Source organism: Bison bison, unplaced genomic scaffold, assembly GCF_000754665.1.
Source record: "Bison bison bison isolate TAMUID 2011002044 unplaced genomic scaffold, Bison_UMD1.0 scf7180017864384, whole genome shotgun sequence".
NCBI classification, from domain to species: domain Eukaryota; kingdom Metazoa; phylum Chordata; class Mammalia; order Artiodactyla; family Bovidae; genus Bison; species Bison bison.
Genome location: NW_011494956.1, coordinates 1,271,778 through 1,289,054, shown reverse-complemented (window position 1 = coordinate 1,289,054; position 17,277 = coordinate 1,271,778). Strand labels below are relative to the sequence as shown.

At 37.9% G+C, this 17,277-nt stretch overlaps 1 protein-coding gene across 1 annotated transcript in view; it reads left to right on the top strand.

The window, feature by feature from the left end:
- CPA3 (carboxypeptidase A3 (mast cell)) overlaps positions 1 to 12,445 on the top strand; it is a 32,169-nt gene extending 19,724 nt beyond the window's left edge. Inside the window, exons 10-11 of the mRNA XM_010858122.1 lie at positions 264 to 348; positions 11,884 to 12,445. Of these exons, the coding sequence (XP_010856424.1) occupies positions 264 to 348; positions 11,884 to 12,071 (273 nt within the window). The 3' untranslated portion in view covers positions 12,072 to 12,445. The remainder of the gene's footprint in view (positions 1 to 263; positions 349 to 11,883) is intronic.
- The last annotated feature ends 4,832 nt before the right edge of the window (positions 12,446 to 17,277 follow it).

Below are 17,277 nucleotides of genomic sequence, written 5' to 3'. Positions count from 1 at the left end.
CTTGCCTGAAGAACTCCATGGACAGAGGAGCCTGGTGGGCTACAGTTCATGGGGTCACAAATAGTTGGACACAATTGAGCAACTTTAACTCACTCACATTAACAATATTTGTACCTTACTTTAAACAAATTTCTTAATCATTTGTTTTATTTTGATCTTCAAATGGCAAATAGCCAGTAAAACTGACCTTTTGTAATCCGCAGTAAATTAACTGCTTTTACTTAGTATCCAGTTACTCCACTCTAACTTCCCTTTCTCTCCAGGCCAAAGTTGCAAAGATCGCCACTGATGTTCTCTCAACTCCATATGAAACCCACTACACCTATGGCCCAATAGCATCAACAATTTGTAAGTTTTTCCTATTACTGTGTCATTTCCCCTAATTCTCTTTTACAGATATTAAGGAAAGCTAAAGAATTCATAATATAGAATTAGAACATATGGAATTGCTAATTTAAACTTCAGTTTTAACAGGAGATTCTGAATTATATGTGAACTCAGAAGATAGATTCTACCTTTTGGGAGGATAAGATTTTTCTAGAACCAAATTATACTGAACCTTTACAAGGTGACAAGGTCAACAGGAATAATTACATCAAGACAAATTTACAGTTTAATTCTTCCATCTTCCTATTCTCTACCACCACCACCACCACCAAAGCTGTGGCAGAGTCCACTTTATTTTTTTTTTTTAATCATTTAGCTTTGACTGGACTCTTTCTTCCTTGGCCTTGTCCCTATGCAAGCACAGTCTTTCCCCTAGCTCCTGGTGAGTAAATAGGTAAGCCAACAGTTTCGGCCACTTTGATCATGTAAAAACAGTCTCCTGTGGCTCTCAGCAGTTTCCTACTGTGTTCAACTGAAATCTACATGGTGAATTAAGAAAGGAGGTCCCAAGGTCCTAGTTCTGCTGCTTTTTTTTTTTTTTTAATGTCTCAGAACCACTTCTTATTCTTCACTATTTTTAAACTTTCATTGTCTTTCCATTTTGTTAATTATTGATTTAAATTTCTTACAAGTCAGGCACTGTGCTTAGCCCTTGATTTTCACAATCTCAGTTACTCCTCACAATATTCTATGAGGTATGTAGTACTTGTAGCCAGCTTAATGGGGATACAAGCCTAGGTTTAAAAAAAAAAAAACAAAGTCTATGATCTTAACCACTGTGCATATAATCATTTCCCATTTGGTTTTACAGCTAAAATAACTAGGCTTTTCCATTTCCAAGCAATAAAAAGAAATTCATTTGGTTTTCACCAAAGACCCTTAATTCAGACCTTGGGAAGTGAGACCATTTCTTCTCCGATCCCACCGAACTTAGTTTGGAAATTCTTTAATAAAAACCACCTTTTCTCCAAACTATTCCCAAGCTTCAGTCCTTATGCCCAAACTTTACAAGAAATTTCAATGAAACTTCTTATACAGTCTTAACTTCCTAACAAAATTTAATTCCTCAAAAGCAAGGATTATACTTCAGAGGTCCTCTCAGATCATATAATCTCTAGTACAGGACATGGAACAAAAGTAGAATTGATTCTCATAAACTTACTCAATGAAATGGTGTCATAACTTGTCCAAAAGAAGTGAACATGGATTGAAACCACAGCAAAACTAGACTTCATATAGAGTGACCTATATTACTCTCTAGAGCCATGATAGCCAACATTTTTAGCACAAAGACTATTGCTTAACTTTTAAACATTTCATGGATCAACTCACCAGCACTAAATACAAATGATTATTCCCAATATACGTTTGGAATGTGCGGATTGAAAAAATAAACATGTGCATTCTGTGGGTTCCATGTAATAACTCTACTTGGCCATACATTATAAACCACTTCCCTAGCCCAAGCTGAAAGAATAAACTGTAACTAAAAGTCTATATCCTCAACAATTGCTATGGAATTTGAAAATGCTGCAGTCATCGCAGCATTTCTAGAGCCCATTTACTGGAGGTTCCCTTGGTGGATTGGAAAAATGACTTAAAAAGCCAGACAAGTTCCATTCTTAGAGAACATGCATCAGCAATTACATATCAACCAGCTGTGAGCTTGAAAGGGCTGAAGAGAAAATACAGTGACACAGCCAATCGCCAGCATCCAAATAGATCTTGCTGCAACATAACCAGGCCAGGGATTCATTACACATACAAGTGGATAACAAGATTTCAAACCAGGTGATATACCCAGCTATATGAGTGGACAAAAATAAGCAAAGAACTGAAGGACAGAATGTCAGCCTACTTAGTGGATACTGGGAGATAGCAGGGCCAGATAAACCATCCAGGTATGATGTAAGAGTAATTTCTACATCATAATGAGGGAAAACACACAAATATTCTTGGCAGCAAAGAACAAAGGGTTGCGAGCAGGAACAAACTTTGCAAATGGCAGCTAGGGCATCAAAGGATTATTACTCTCACACTTTCAATATACATATATATATACACACACACATACATACAAACATGTATATACATGTATGTATATGCAAACATACAGGTATGTGTATGTGATATGTATTTGCATCTATGAAAATTATGAGCATACTAGAGCTATGCATTTGCATTGCATCACAATCATAATAAGCAAGAATTTACAGAGCACCTGCCTAATAGCCCAACACTTGGACCTTTGAGAGATAGATGAAAGACACAACAACTGCATTCAAAGAGTTACCTTCTAACTGGGAGGAGGAGATGCCTAAAGATAACACAGCTCCATGCTATCATATGTCACTTTAAAAATGGGAGGATAAAGAGGAATTATTATCCTATACAACTGTGTTGTATTTTAAACTTTTTATTATATATTATAAAGATTTTTTAAGCAATTCAGGTTTAGAAAGAATTGCCTCTTCCATATATGGGCATTAGCAACTTGATAGATGTATAAAACTCTAAGGAGTCACTCCTTTAATAAAGCATTTGATTAAACATTAATCAAATATTCATGAGAAGCAGGGGTAGCCAAGCAGTTGCCTTGGTAAGAATAGAGAAGAGATGCACCCCACGATTAAAGTTTAGTCATTCCAGTATTCTAATTGTCATTTAACATGTTCCAGGATTTGGGGGAAGCAACTAGCATTTACCAGTATTTTTCTCTTTGATTTGATGGAGACAGAAAAAGAAGACTGAGAGAGCATTTTTAAAACCCAAACTGTGGAAAGATCCCTGGCCTCCAGAAGAACATAAATATATCTGCAATTGTAACCTAATAAGCAAATAAGTTCAAACTGTAAAATCTAAAACCAGGAGGATACCTAGATTATCTAATTTGTGGTTCTCAAGCCTGACTTCTAATTAACATTATCTGAGGAGCTTTTACAACATGCAGATGATCAGGTCCTGTCCCCAGAGATTCAGATTTCATTAGTCCATGATGAGGTCCAGGAGTCTGAATTTTCTTAAAGTGGTTGAAGCAATTCTAAGATGAAACTAGGGTGGAGAACCACTGATATAAGCTAAACCCCTCATTCATAAACTATGAAATTGAGATATAGAAAGATTTGATCCCTTGGGGGCAAAATAGGATAAAAAATAAGCATTCCAGATCACAAACTGTAAACCATGAAGCACACAAAAATTGATATTAAAACATCATGAAATGCTTATATGTGCATACTGACAGCATAGCCAATCCTTTACCATCTTAGAAATAACTGAATATAGTGCCTGGTTAGCAAGAATACTTCACTGAATTGATGGGAACCAAGAAGTTTGCATCAATAATATCATCTGTCTATGGGTCACATCATGATTAAAAAGTTAATTTCAAAGTGCCATTCTTGTTGCCTTCCTACACATCAAAATCACTAGCTCTGCTCTTGTTTCTCAACTCTAGAGTACTGTTCTCTATACTCTTTCAGTTCAGTTCAGTCATGTCCGACTCTTTGCGACACCATGAACAGCAGCACTCCAGGCCTCCCTGTCCATCACCAACCCCGCAGTCTACAAAAACCCATGTCCATTGAGTCCGTATTGCCATCCAACCATCTCATCCTCTGTTGTCTCCTTCTCCTCCTGCCCTCAATCTTTCCCAGCATCAGGGTCTTTTCAAATGAGTCAGCTCTTTGCATCAGGTGGCCAAAGTATTGGAGTTTCAGCTTCAACATCATTCCTACCAATGAACACCCAAGACTGATCTCCTTTAGGATGGACTGATTGGATCTCCTTGCAGTCCAAGAGACTCTCAAGAGTCTTCTCCAACACCACAGTTCAAAAGCAACAATTCTTTGGTGCTCAGCTTTCTTTATAGTCCAACTCTCACATCCACATATGACCACTGGAAAAACCATAGCCTTGACTAGACAGAACTTTACTTGACAAAGTAATGTCTCTGCTTTTTAATATGCTGTCTAGGTTGGCATAACTTTCCTCCCAAGGAGTAAGCGTCTTTTAATTTCATGGCTGCAATCATCATCTGTGATTTTACAGCCCAGAAAAATAAACTCAGCCACTGTTTCCACTGTTTCCCCATCTATTTGCCATGAAGTGATAGGACCGGATGCCATGATCTTAGCTATCTGAATGTTGAGCTTTAAGCCAACTTTTTCACTTTCCTCTTTTACTTTCATCAGGAAGCTTTTTAGTTCCTCTTCACTTTCTGCCATAAGGGTGGTGTCATCTGCATATCTGAGGTTATTGAGATTTCTCCCGGCAATCTTGATTCCAGCTTGTGCTTCTTCCAGCCCAGCGTTTCTCATGATGTATTCTGCATATAAGTTAAATAAGTACAGTGACAATATACAGCCTTGATGTATTCCTTTTCCTATTTGGAACCAGTCTGTTGTTCCATGTCCAGTTCTACCTGTTGCTTCCCGACCTGCATACAGGTTTCTCAAGAGGCAGGTCAGGTGGTCTGGTATGGCCATCTCTTGAAGAATTTTCCACAGTTTATTGTGATCCATACAGTCAAAGGCTTTGGCATAGTCAATTAAAGCAGAAATAGATGTTTTTCTGGAACTCTCTTGCTTTTTCCATGATCCAGAAGAGGTTGGCAATTTGATCTCTTGTTCCTCTGCCTTTTCTAAAACCAGCTTGAACATCTGGAAGTTCATGGTTCACATATTGCTGAAGCCTTGCTTGGAGAATTTTGAGCATTACTTTACTAGTGTGAGAGATGAGTGCAATTGTGCATTAGTCTGAGCATTCTTTGGCATTGCCTTTCTTTGGGATTGGAATGAAAACTGACCTTTTCCAGTCCTGTGGCCACTGCTGAGTTTTCCAAATTTGCTGGCATATTGAGTGTAGCACTTTCACAGCATCATCTTCCAGGATTTGAAATAGCTCAGCTGGAATTCCATCAGTGATGCTTTCTAAGGCCTACTTGACTTCACATTCCAGGATGTCTTTACCACTCTACACTTTGAAAAGAAGAAAATCAAGACCCCTGAATTTATAGCTCAACATCCAATATCTATCCACTAAGACATTTGAACTGAAATACAAGAGGCAATAGATGTGGGGAAAAAAGAATTTCAGTCCATGCCCATGCATCTAGAGCTTCAGCTCTTGCTGAAAAAAGAATTTTGACTCTTGTTGACATAAAAGTGCATGTTATCAGTTTAAAGCATATTGATATGTTTTTAAAAACATACAAGTTAAGCCACCAGTGTCACTTTATGTGGATTTCTTTGGAATGAAACCAGATTGTTAGTTCAGTTCAATTTTATTTTGACTTGTTTTGAGTGTATTACAGTGAGTTCCTTGTGTTTAACATGCCTTGAAAAGAGTAGGAAATTTTCTTCTTATTGTCAATATTTTAAGACAGTGTTGTGAGCAGAACAAAAGATTACCTTGCAGAACTTGATTAAGACTTTTTGTTAAGAGGACTACAGATTGACATATGGTGGGTAGGACCATACAATGGTTAGTCATACAAACCCTGAAGACATGCAGCTTGGGTCTGATTCCTCATTCAACCACTTACTAGCTATGGGTCCTTTTTTGTAATTGAAGTATTTTTTTTACTTACACTATTAGCATCAGGCTTAAAGTATATTAATTCAGTATTTTTGCAGATTAATGGTTATTACAGGTTATTATAAGATAATAGCTATAATTCCCTGTTACACAGTATATCCTCATCACCTATCTATTTTCTACATCTATGTTGTCTTTGAGTAAACTGCTTAATTTCTCTGTGCCAAAATTTCCTCTTCTATAAAACAGCAATTGGTGCCAAATCATAAGGTTTTGCTAGGAGTTAACAAAATGAGTTACCACACATAAAGCACTTAGAAGGGTTCCTGGTATTTAGCAAGTGTTTGTTATTATATTTTATAAATATATCCACATATTCTAGTGGGTACAGATGGAGATAAATAAAAGGCTAAGCAACATGTTCTACTAAGTTGTATAATAATATATTCTTAACAAGTAAAAAGCTTTCAATGTTGTATTTATTTTATGTCTTAATATAGTTTTTGTTTGCAAATTTAAGGTTTCAAAGATACAAAAAGTGGTATCATAAAAGAAAATGTATTACACTCAATAACATCACACAATTATAAAAAATCACAAATTACATAAACTCTCAATCACCACCATTAATCTTAATGAGAGATGTCACATAAAGTAAATTTGTAAAAATGGAATATCCATATTCTTTAACTCTTTGAAATCACAGCAGTTTACTTAACTGCAAATGGAAGGCTGGTACAGCTAGAAATTGGCCGCGTTTATTGAAATGTGTAGCACACATTGGAGAAGGAAATGGCAACCCACTCCAGTGTTCTTGCCTGGAGAATCCCAGAGATGGGGGAGCCTGGTGGGCTACCATCTGTGGGGTCGCACAGAGTCAGACACGACTAAAGCGACTTAGCAGTAGCAGTAGTAGCACACTCTAAATCATCATGCAAGACACAACCCCTATTTTCCCTACCTCCATTGCTATAGAACTCTTACCTTTATGTTCTTTTTTTTCTAATAAACTTAAACTCAACTCTAGCTGAAAATGGCAGCCTTCTTGATCACTAAAGCTAGTGTATTTATCTCAGCTAACATGCCCCCAAAATTCCCTGCAACACTGGACCTTGTTGATATACCATTCTTGACACTCCCTTGGCTTCCTTGACACCAAACTTACCTGGTTTGCCTCTTCCTTCTTCTTTTCTACTCTGTCTCTGCTGACTGCCTCCAAAGCAGCTATTTTCCCCAAAATAGATATTATTCAGGTATTTCACCAGGTTCTGTCTTCAGGCACCCCCTCTTCCTTATTCTTTTCTAGAGAGGGAAGTGCTCTCTACCCTCACAGGCTGAAGCCTGCATTTGCCATCTAGAGGCTTCAGATGCCCAGCCAGGAGATCACCTTTCACTCATGGAGCAGTTACCTATGGGGATCAGTGGGAGCCCAGCAGCATCAGAGGAACCAACGAGATGAAAACAGCAAGTCAAAGGCTCTGAAAACTATGTTAACACTGGAACCAGAAGTCACCAAAGAAGAATAGAGCCTGTATGCTAAACCTAAACAGGGTGACTGCCTGCTAAAATAGATTTCCATTAAGATTTGGCATAGTAGCCAAAGTGTCTAAGATACAGTCAAAAATCACTTACCCTGACAAAAATGAAAAAAAATCACAGCTCGAATGAAAAAAGACAATCAACAGATGTCAACACTGAGATGATTTCAATGTTAGAATTATCTGACAAGAATTTCAAAATCATTATCATAAAAATGCTCCAATGAGCAGTTATAGATAGCCATGAAACAAATGATAACTTAGAAAATCTCACCAAAGAAATGCAAGGTATAAAAAAGAAGCAAATAGAAATTACGGAACTGAAAAACACAACAACTTAAATTTTAACAACTCACTGGAGAGGATCAATAGCAGAATGAATATGATGTAGAGAAGAATCAGTTAACTTGAAGACAGAACAATAGAACTTAACAAATCTGAAGAGAGAAAATAAGTTGAAAAAAACATAAACAAAGCCCAAGGGACCTGTGGCATAATAACAAATGATCAAGCATTCATGTCATCAATTATCAGGAGAAGAAAAAGAAAAGGTTGGAAAAAATTATTTGAAGAAATAAAGACTGAAATTTCCCAAATTTCCTAAACACATATACCAACATACTTAAGAAACAACTGAACCACAAACAGTATAAGTTCAAAGAAACTCATATCAAGCCACACCATAAGGAAAGTACTGAAAACTAAAGACAAAGTAAAAACTCTTGAAAGCAGTGAAACAGAAATAATCTAAGGGGGAGAAACAATTCAAATGACAGCAGATTTCTCATTTTAAACCTAGAAGGTCAAAAGGAACGGATAACATTTTTCAAGTGCTAAAAGAACTATCGATCATAAATTCTATATTCAGCAAAGACATCCTTCAGAAATGAAGAGGAAAAAAAGACATTCTCAAAGGAAAACTAAGAGAATGTGTTACCTGCAGACCTACGCTTTAAAGATGGGTAGGGAAAGCTCTTCAAATAAGAAATAAATAATAACAAAAGGCCTGAAACTGTGGAAAGGAAAGAAAAACAACAGATTAGGGAATGAATGAAGGATAAATAGACTATCCTTCTCCTTATGATAGTTGAATCAATATAACTCCATCTGATGTGAAGTTTAATACATGTAGAGAAGTAATTGAGACAATTATATTTTAAAAGTGGGAAGGGGGAAAGAATCTAAAGGCAAATAGGATTTCTATATATTACCTGACATTCTAAAATACTGATACCAATAGATTGTGATAAATTATGTGTATATATTGTAATACATAGAACAACCACTAAGAAAATTATGCAAACTGATACACTCAAAAACAATATTATAAATACATCAAAATGGAACCCTAAAAATATTCATGTAACCAAGAATAAGGCAATAAAAGAAATAGAGGAATGAAAAATGGAGGGATCAAATAAAAATCAAATAGTAAGATGGTAGATTTAACGGATAGGAATAATTTACCTACATATATTAATTAAAAGGCTGAAATTGGCAGGGTGGGTTCATAAAAATATGACAATACATTGGCTACAAGAAACCCACATCATATATAACATAGGTTGAAACCAAAAGGCTGAAAAAAGATGTATCATGCAAACATTACCCAAAGGAGTGCTATACTATACATCAGATAAAGTAAATTTCAGAACAAAGAAATTTGATAGAAACAAAGAAGAACATTAGTGATAAAATGATCAATCCACCAAGAAGACATAATGACCCTGAACAAGTGTGTGTAAGCCAATTTCACTTAGGATGCTTCTGCTAGTTAATTTCCAAATCCATTTTCCCAGACACCTTCCTTTAAGACACAGTAAGTAAGAGAAAGGTGGCAGCAACCCCTGGCTTTCATCAACCTCCCAAACTTTCCAATTCACATGTCAATGCATAAACAAGGCTTCACATATCCTTCTGCGTCAAACACTGTGTATTTGGCAGGTGCTGTGCACAGAACTGAGGGGGAAAAGCACACAAAGCCAACTATGGCCTCAGAGATCCTGCACAAGCCTCGCCCAGGAGTTCCCCCTACCTTCTACCCCAGGGCTAGACAGGGTTCTTGCATTTTGTCAAGGCTGGACATCCCGATGGTATTTCTCTGGCTGTTACAGGCCACACAGCTCCCCAGTGTTCTGCCACCGGTTCCCAGATCCCTAGTAGGAGGAACCTATCCCCTAACTGATGCTAAACATATCCTTTTGTCTTCCTTGCTTTACCCTTTCTTTTCCCCATCACTGCTCTCTCTGAATTTCTGTTCCTGTTAATAGCATGTGGATTTTTTCCAGCTACCCAGATTGAAATATCTATCATTTTCTTCAAATTCTGTGACTCTTCCATTCCGGCTTTTCTTACAAGCCCGACCAATTCTGTTCCCTGTGTGGTGATGCTATGCTAGTTCAGGCTTTCACTCCACAATACCTCCTAACTGGTCTCTTTCCAGTGCCGTTGGAAGTACAGCACTGAAATGGCTATAATTGGTTTCCAAACAAAACATTTTTACTGACTTAACAAGCTTTCTGAACTTTGCCCACAAATTCTTGCTGTTCCGTTTTCTAGTGCAGCTGGATCTCACTGGTCCCTAAACCCTTCCATGCTTTCCATCCTTGTGGTTCACTGGCTAGAATGCCTTTCTTCAATCCCCATCTGGAAAAATACTAGACTTTCTTCAAGGCTCTCTCCAAATACAATCTCCATCATGAAAGTGGTATTTCAGCAGGTATTGAGCATGAAATGTCATCCCCTTCACCAGGCCTAATAGCTTTCTTCCTCTGAATCTTCACAAGATACTATACCTTTCCTATGATTCTTTAATAGTCTGCCACATCTCTGCTGCTGCTGCTGCTGATACTGCTAAGTTGCCTCAGTCGTGTCCAGCTCTGTGTGACCCCATAGATGGCAGCCCACCAGGCTCCCCCATCCCTGGGATTCTCCAGGCAAGAACACTGGAGTGGGTTGCCATTTCCTTCTCCAATGTATGAAAGTGAAAAGTGAAAGTGAAGTCGTTCAGTTGTGTCTAACTCTTAGCAACCCCATGGACTGCAGCCCACCAGGCTCCTCTGTTTATGGGATTTTCCTACTGATTTGCATATTTGACTTTTTTCCCCACCAACTCAAAGTTCCAAGCACACCAATAGTATCTTCTTCATCTCCGTACCCTGTACCACCCACCCTCTACAGTTCCCAGTAAAGTGCATTGCACATATTAAAGGTTTGGTAAATACATATTGAATAACTTTAAAGCCAACCCTATCTCTCTAACAAAATATTCTTTCTCTACTTCATCACAACTTTGAATTCTTATCTTTCAAATCTAAAATGTTAGTATCAGTTAAACTCATTACTTTTTCTAAAACATAAGTAATTTTATATACAAAAAATATATATTTTTCTATTATGTAAGTCAAAATGTACAAAAATGTATTTATAGCATTTATATACACTTATATCAGAGAAGGCGATGGCACCCCACTCCAGTACTCTTGCCTGGCAAATCCCATGGACAGAGGATCCTGGTGGGCTGCAGTCTATGGGGTCTCGAAGAGTTGGACACAACTGAGCGACTTCACTTTCACTTTTCTCTCTCATGCATTGGAGAAGGAAATGGCAACCCACTCCAGTGTTCTTGCCTGGAGAATCCCAGGGACGGTGGAGCCTGGTGGGCTGCCGTCTATGGGGTAGCACAGAGTCGGACACGACTGAAGTGACTTAGCAGCTTAGCATACACTTATATAAAGCTTATATATAACCTCTAAATGTTTATATTTTTGGTCTTTTTAACAAATAATATTCTTAGTAAAATTTCACAAAAACTGACATGGAAATGTTGGATTAGGGGGATTAAACACATCCTTAAAATAACTGATTTAAACTTTCTCCTAACTATGAAATATTTTATCCTAGCAACATAAATGGAAACAGACCTGAACTATTAGAAGGAATCTAATTTCTCGAATCTTGTATGTATTGTCCTCCCTGGTGGGTTTTCAGTGACCCATCCACTCCTGAGTTAGTCTCCTCAACTGCTTGCATTTGCTCAGACCACCTCCATCTATGACAACATGCACCCAGAAGACGAACTCAATTTAGACTCAAAATGATCCAAGCAAAATGTAATCCTGAATATACAGCACATATTTAAAGCATGTGGTGGATTCTAAAGCCGTGATTATTTTTTACTCAGCACTGCAACCTCCTGCACAGAGCAACCTGGCGGGCTATAGTACACAGGGTCGCAAAGAGTTGGACACGACTGAACACACAGGCATGCACTACACTGCAGACTACTGCTCTCATTCATTACTGCAATTAATTGTACATATAATTATTTTTCATTGCTAATTTTACACCGGTGAATTTCTTTTTCAAAAAAATGTTAACATTTGTTTCTAATTAAATATTTACTGCTTATGTTTTACAGACCCAACATCAGGTTCTTCTTTAGACTGGGCTTACAACCTGGGCATCAAACACACATTTGCCTTTGAGCTCCGAGATAAAGGAAGATTTGGTTTTCTCCTTCCAGAATCTCAGATAAAGCCAACATGTAAAGAGACCATGCTAGCTGTCAAATTTATTGTCAAGTATATCCTCAAGCATACTTCATAAAGAATTGCCCTCTGTTTGGAATAAGCCAGTTAATTCTTCCCATGCCTTTCACTAGAAAGTCACGTCTTTGCTTGTACCTAGATTGGTTTCCATACCACCTGAACAGATCCTTTCTTGCTCACTTAAGTCCTATGTTATTTCTTTTTGCTTTTATTTACTCTCCATAACATCCTAACAAATAGCTTTAGGTGAAAGTTTAACCAAGTGAAGTTGTAACACAGCATAAAGTATTATTTTGAGTATTTTGAAAGGTAGTAGACTCTGGGTCATGAGACAAAAATGAGAACCTTCACGTTCTTCAGAACCACTTTCACCATGTGGCTTCATCATTTCATGTGCCAATATAATAAAAATAAAACATATTCTAAAACTTACCTTCTGTTTTTTATAAATTATGTTCTCTACATTCCTCTATTAGTACTAATAATCATGCATTAATTCTTTCTATGCATTCTGTAAACACAGAAGTATATCTTCAATTTTTAAAAAACATTTTGCCTACATATATTTAATACAAGTAGACCACGTTTATATCTGCACAATAGCAAAAGGATGTTCTAGAAGGAAATAAAGTAGTTTATTTAGAAATGAATCTCAATGCCTTAAACAACCAATCCAGTTCTCATCAACATCAGATCAGATCAGATCAGTCGCTCAGTCGTGTCCGACTCTTTGCAACCCCATGAATCGCAGCATGCCAGGCCTCCCTGCTCATCAACATAATGTACATTAAATTCAAAACAGTTTAAAGTGTCATAATCAGAGGAATTACCTACCAAAACACCTCTTGGCAGTTACAGACACAGTCAGAACGTCTGATCAGCTGTAATCCCTGTCTAACAATGGACAGAAAAGAAGCCTGGAAATATACTACAAATTGGAAAGAGAAAGTCATGTGGACTAAGGTCAATCGGAATAATTTATTACCTTTATACGTCTATAACCATATTGCTTAAGATAGTGCTACAAAATACCTTTTCTCTAACTTTATTCTTCTATATCTCATCATATGATAACACTGGTATCCACATACTGGAAATTCAGAAATAGATGGTCAACGAGAATTTAAGGGAGATGTAAATAGAGAGTTCCTTGACTTTCTATAAACTTCTCAAAACAATCTGTATAAAAATTTAGAGGATCTTAAAAGATTCCGAGAAACCAGGTTAGCAAATAAACTGGGACATTCCTTATGGCTCCTTTAAGGCCCCACAAAAGAAAGAGTGTCATTAAATCTATAAGGTGATGGTATATCTGATAGTTAGAAGGTAGGTAAAAGTTTCCCATGGAAAACTGTCTAAAATCTATATGCTGCTGCTGCTGCTAAGTCGCTTCAGTTGTGTCCGACTCTGTGCAACCCCAGAGACGGTAGCCCACCAGGCTCCCCCGTCCCTGGGACTCTCCAGGCAAGAACACTGGAGTCCCTGGGACTCTCCAGGCAAGAACACTTGCCATTTCCTTCTCCAATGCATGAAAGTGAAAAGTCAAAGTGAAGTCGCTCAGTCGTGTCTGACTCTTAGCGACCCCATGGACTGCGGCCCACCAGGGTCCTCCGTCCATGGGATTTTCCAGGCAAGAGTACTGGAGTAGGGTGCCATTGCTTTCTCCGCTAAAACCTATATAGGGAAACCTATATAAAACTAATAAAATTGCTCTACAGATAGAGGAGGAAAATGCGACAGAGACAAAAAAAGATAAAATATAAAGCCCTGATTATAAGACTAAACTGTCCTTTATAAAAAATATAATATCTATACCTAAATATTTAGCATTCACAACTGGCTCAGAACACAGGAATGTAAATGTGTTCCATTAAATTTGCCATATGAGAATTACACACTCATTCACACTTACTCAGCTGATAAAGGACTGAAAGAAATCATAATCTTAAAATGTACATAAAATATTTCTAATTCTATTAGGCCTTAAGGTAGTAGAGATGGAGAAGGCGATGGCACCCCACTCCAAGTACTCTTGCCTGGAAAATCCCATGGACGGAGGAGCCTGGTAGGCTGCAGTCCATGGGGTCGAGAAGAGTCAGACACGACTGAGCGACTTCACTTTCACTTTTCACTTTTATGCATTGGAGAAGGAAATGGCAACCCACTCCAGTGTTCTTGCCTGGAGAGTCCCAGGGACGGCGGAACCTGGTAGGCTGCCGTCTATGGGGTCGCACAGAGTCAGACACAACTGAAGCGACTTAGCAGCAGGTAATAGAGATAAGAGAGATAATCCCAATTGTTGAATATCATCCAGTGTTCACCCAGTTTATAAAAGGCACAAAAGTTTTACTCACCATTTTATTTGAACCTTAATATAGCTTAATATTTCTTTTCTCAATTAGACAGAAAGCATTTGAGTGACAAAAAATAAAAAAATCCTTACAAGATCATTCATTTCTTAATTAAATACCTTTTGCATGATATCTTAGATATTTGCTTGACTTCATGTGAATTGTGAAAATAAATATGTGAAGAAAATACCTACATTAAATTTTAAAAACTAAAATTTCATTGTACTTATGGAAAATTTGAGTAGTCAGTAGTTGATTCTTCCCTTGTCATTTCTCATTTATCAGTAAAATGACTGTGTATCCAAGTTACAAGTAGAGCTGTCTCTTAAAGTATTCTTGACAATGTCTCACAAAAAAAATCTAAATTATCATTCCTATTCTAGTGTTCATACCACCAAATTCACTCAAGAAACATTGTTTCCTATTTTGAACATTTTTATGGCAATGATCTAGTAGCTGAGACATATGTCTTCATTACAAGAGAAAATGAAATATCTTACTGATTATTTTTAGCAGTGCAAGTAAATTTTAGTTTCCAATGGGCATTATGACTTCAAACTGATTTTAAAATGCCACATCAGGGACTGCCCTGGTAGTTCAATGGTTAAGAATCCACCTGCCTATGCAGGGGACTCAAGTTCGATCCCTGGTCCAGGAAGATCCCACAAGCTTCTGGGCAACTAAATCCAAGAACTGCAACTACTGAGCTCCTGTGCCCCAGAGCCCATGCTCTGCAACAAGAGAAGCCTCTGCGATGAGAAGCCTTCACCAAGAGAGTAGCCCCGACTCACTGCAACTAGCGAAAGCCTGTGTGTAATCAAAAATAAATAAATAAACTTTTTTAAAAAAAAAAAGAGCCATAACAGAAGTATCTTCCCCACCCCCAACACACTGGATACATTCTATAGCTACGTAAGTACTCACTGGCTAAATAAATAGACTTACTGACAAGAGTTTGTTTCTCACTTAAAACAAACATTTATGCTTGATTTTCTTTAGATGAAATTCCCAAAGAAACTTGCAGGAGATCACTGAAAATGTACAAGTTCTCTTTATTCTCAGATTCTGCTGACTTGCTCTTACTAAGTGTTTAAATTATGCTGGTCATTCAAATGGATGAATGTTGGGTTTCTGCAGACATGGGAAAAGATCAAAGACAGAGAACTTGTTGATTTCACCACCTGGTTCTCAGTACTATAAACTAACTTTTTGCCTTTAACATAGAAAATATAAATGAAAGTTTTTCTAAAAGAGAACATGCCAAAAACCTATAATGAAATATGGTAGTATTAAATTGATGCTAATTTCCCAGGACACAAATAATAAAAAGCAGTAGCAGTAAATAATCTCAGTTGAATACTCATTTATACAAATGTCTATAAGAAGTAATAACACCTAGAAACTGTGCCCAAGTTTATAAACTGCTACGTGTGAGTTTGTGTGCCCAGTTGCTCAGTCATGTCCAACTCTTTTCAACTCCATGAACTGTAGCATGCCAGGTCCCTCTGTCCATGGGATTTCCCAAACAAGAATACTAGAGCAGGTTGCCATTTCCTCCTCCAGGGGGTCTTCCGAACCCAAGGACAGAACTCGTGTCTCCTGCATTGCAGGAGGATTCTTTACCGCTGTGCCACCAACGAAGCCCAATTTAAGGGTTATTGATCCTCAAAAGTTTATAAGCACAACTGAAAACAAAATCCAACATAATTTGAAAAATACATGCACACATAAAAGTAAAACTTAACTCCAATCCAGGGATCTCAGAGTTTGCATAGCAACTTCATCTCTTTTGTAGTTGTTTGTTACTATTGATTTTCTCCTTTGCTTTTTTAAACAATATTCAGAAAAAATACATAAATGTATATTAGATAGCTGGAAAATATAAAACATTTCCAATTATCAAAAACAAGTAAATTAGATGTCCTGAAATTTTACAAAATAATTATAGCATGCCAATGCATTTGTTATAATTAGGTGGCCTGAATGTCTCCCTGCTCTGAAGTGCCACCTACAGCTTCCCTAGTTGTTCTGACCCTAAGCTGGTGCTTGTTCAAATGTAATATATGGAGACTGACATTACCAAGATGGCCAAATAAGATGTCCCTCACTAACATGTCCCCCTCAACAACAATAATTTGGCATCCATCCAGGGACAAAGGTGCCTCTGTAGGAGCAGCAGAATCCAGCTCCATATGCCAAGGGGAATGGACATACAGACCCCAGTACCAGCTATGGACCCTGAATGGCCCATGAACTGGCTCTAGCCCTTCTTGGCCACAAACCAGGAGTCCCTATAGAATACTCACTTGAACAATGAGCTACTTACTTTATGGAAGCCCAGGAGTTCAGTGGAGAAGCCCCAATATACCACCAGAGCAAAAAAAAAAAAAAAAAAATCCAAGATTGGACACATTGGAGAGGAGAAGAGGAATAGTTTGACTTCACCCTCATCACATTTCCCCGAAGGTGCCACAACTCAGTCTAAGAGAACTCTTCTTGGCCTGTGATTTATCCCACAGAGGAAAGGGAGGGTATGTGAGTGAGCACCTGGCTCCCTCACCTATGTGGGACACTATCCTGGAGGCCCATTTCTCTCTGGTCTCATCCAGCATACTGAGTCATGAGCTGCATGGCTGGGAGCAGTGAGCAGCTGGGAGAACAGCATCTGGGAGTAGAACGCATCAAAGAGACATGAATGATTCCAACCGCACCACAGATTCCATTCTGGAGGCTTACCTACGAGTCACTGGGATATCTTGCCCACAGATTTCCCCAACCAGCACAGCTACTCCAAGCACTTCACAAACACACACACAGAAACACAAATATACACACTTCATGGCCAGCTCCCTGTGTATGCTTCCAATCGTAGTGAAAACACACTTTAGCAGATAATGAGCACATACCCAAAAC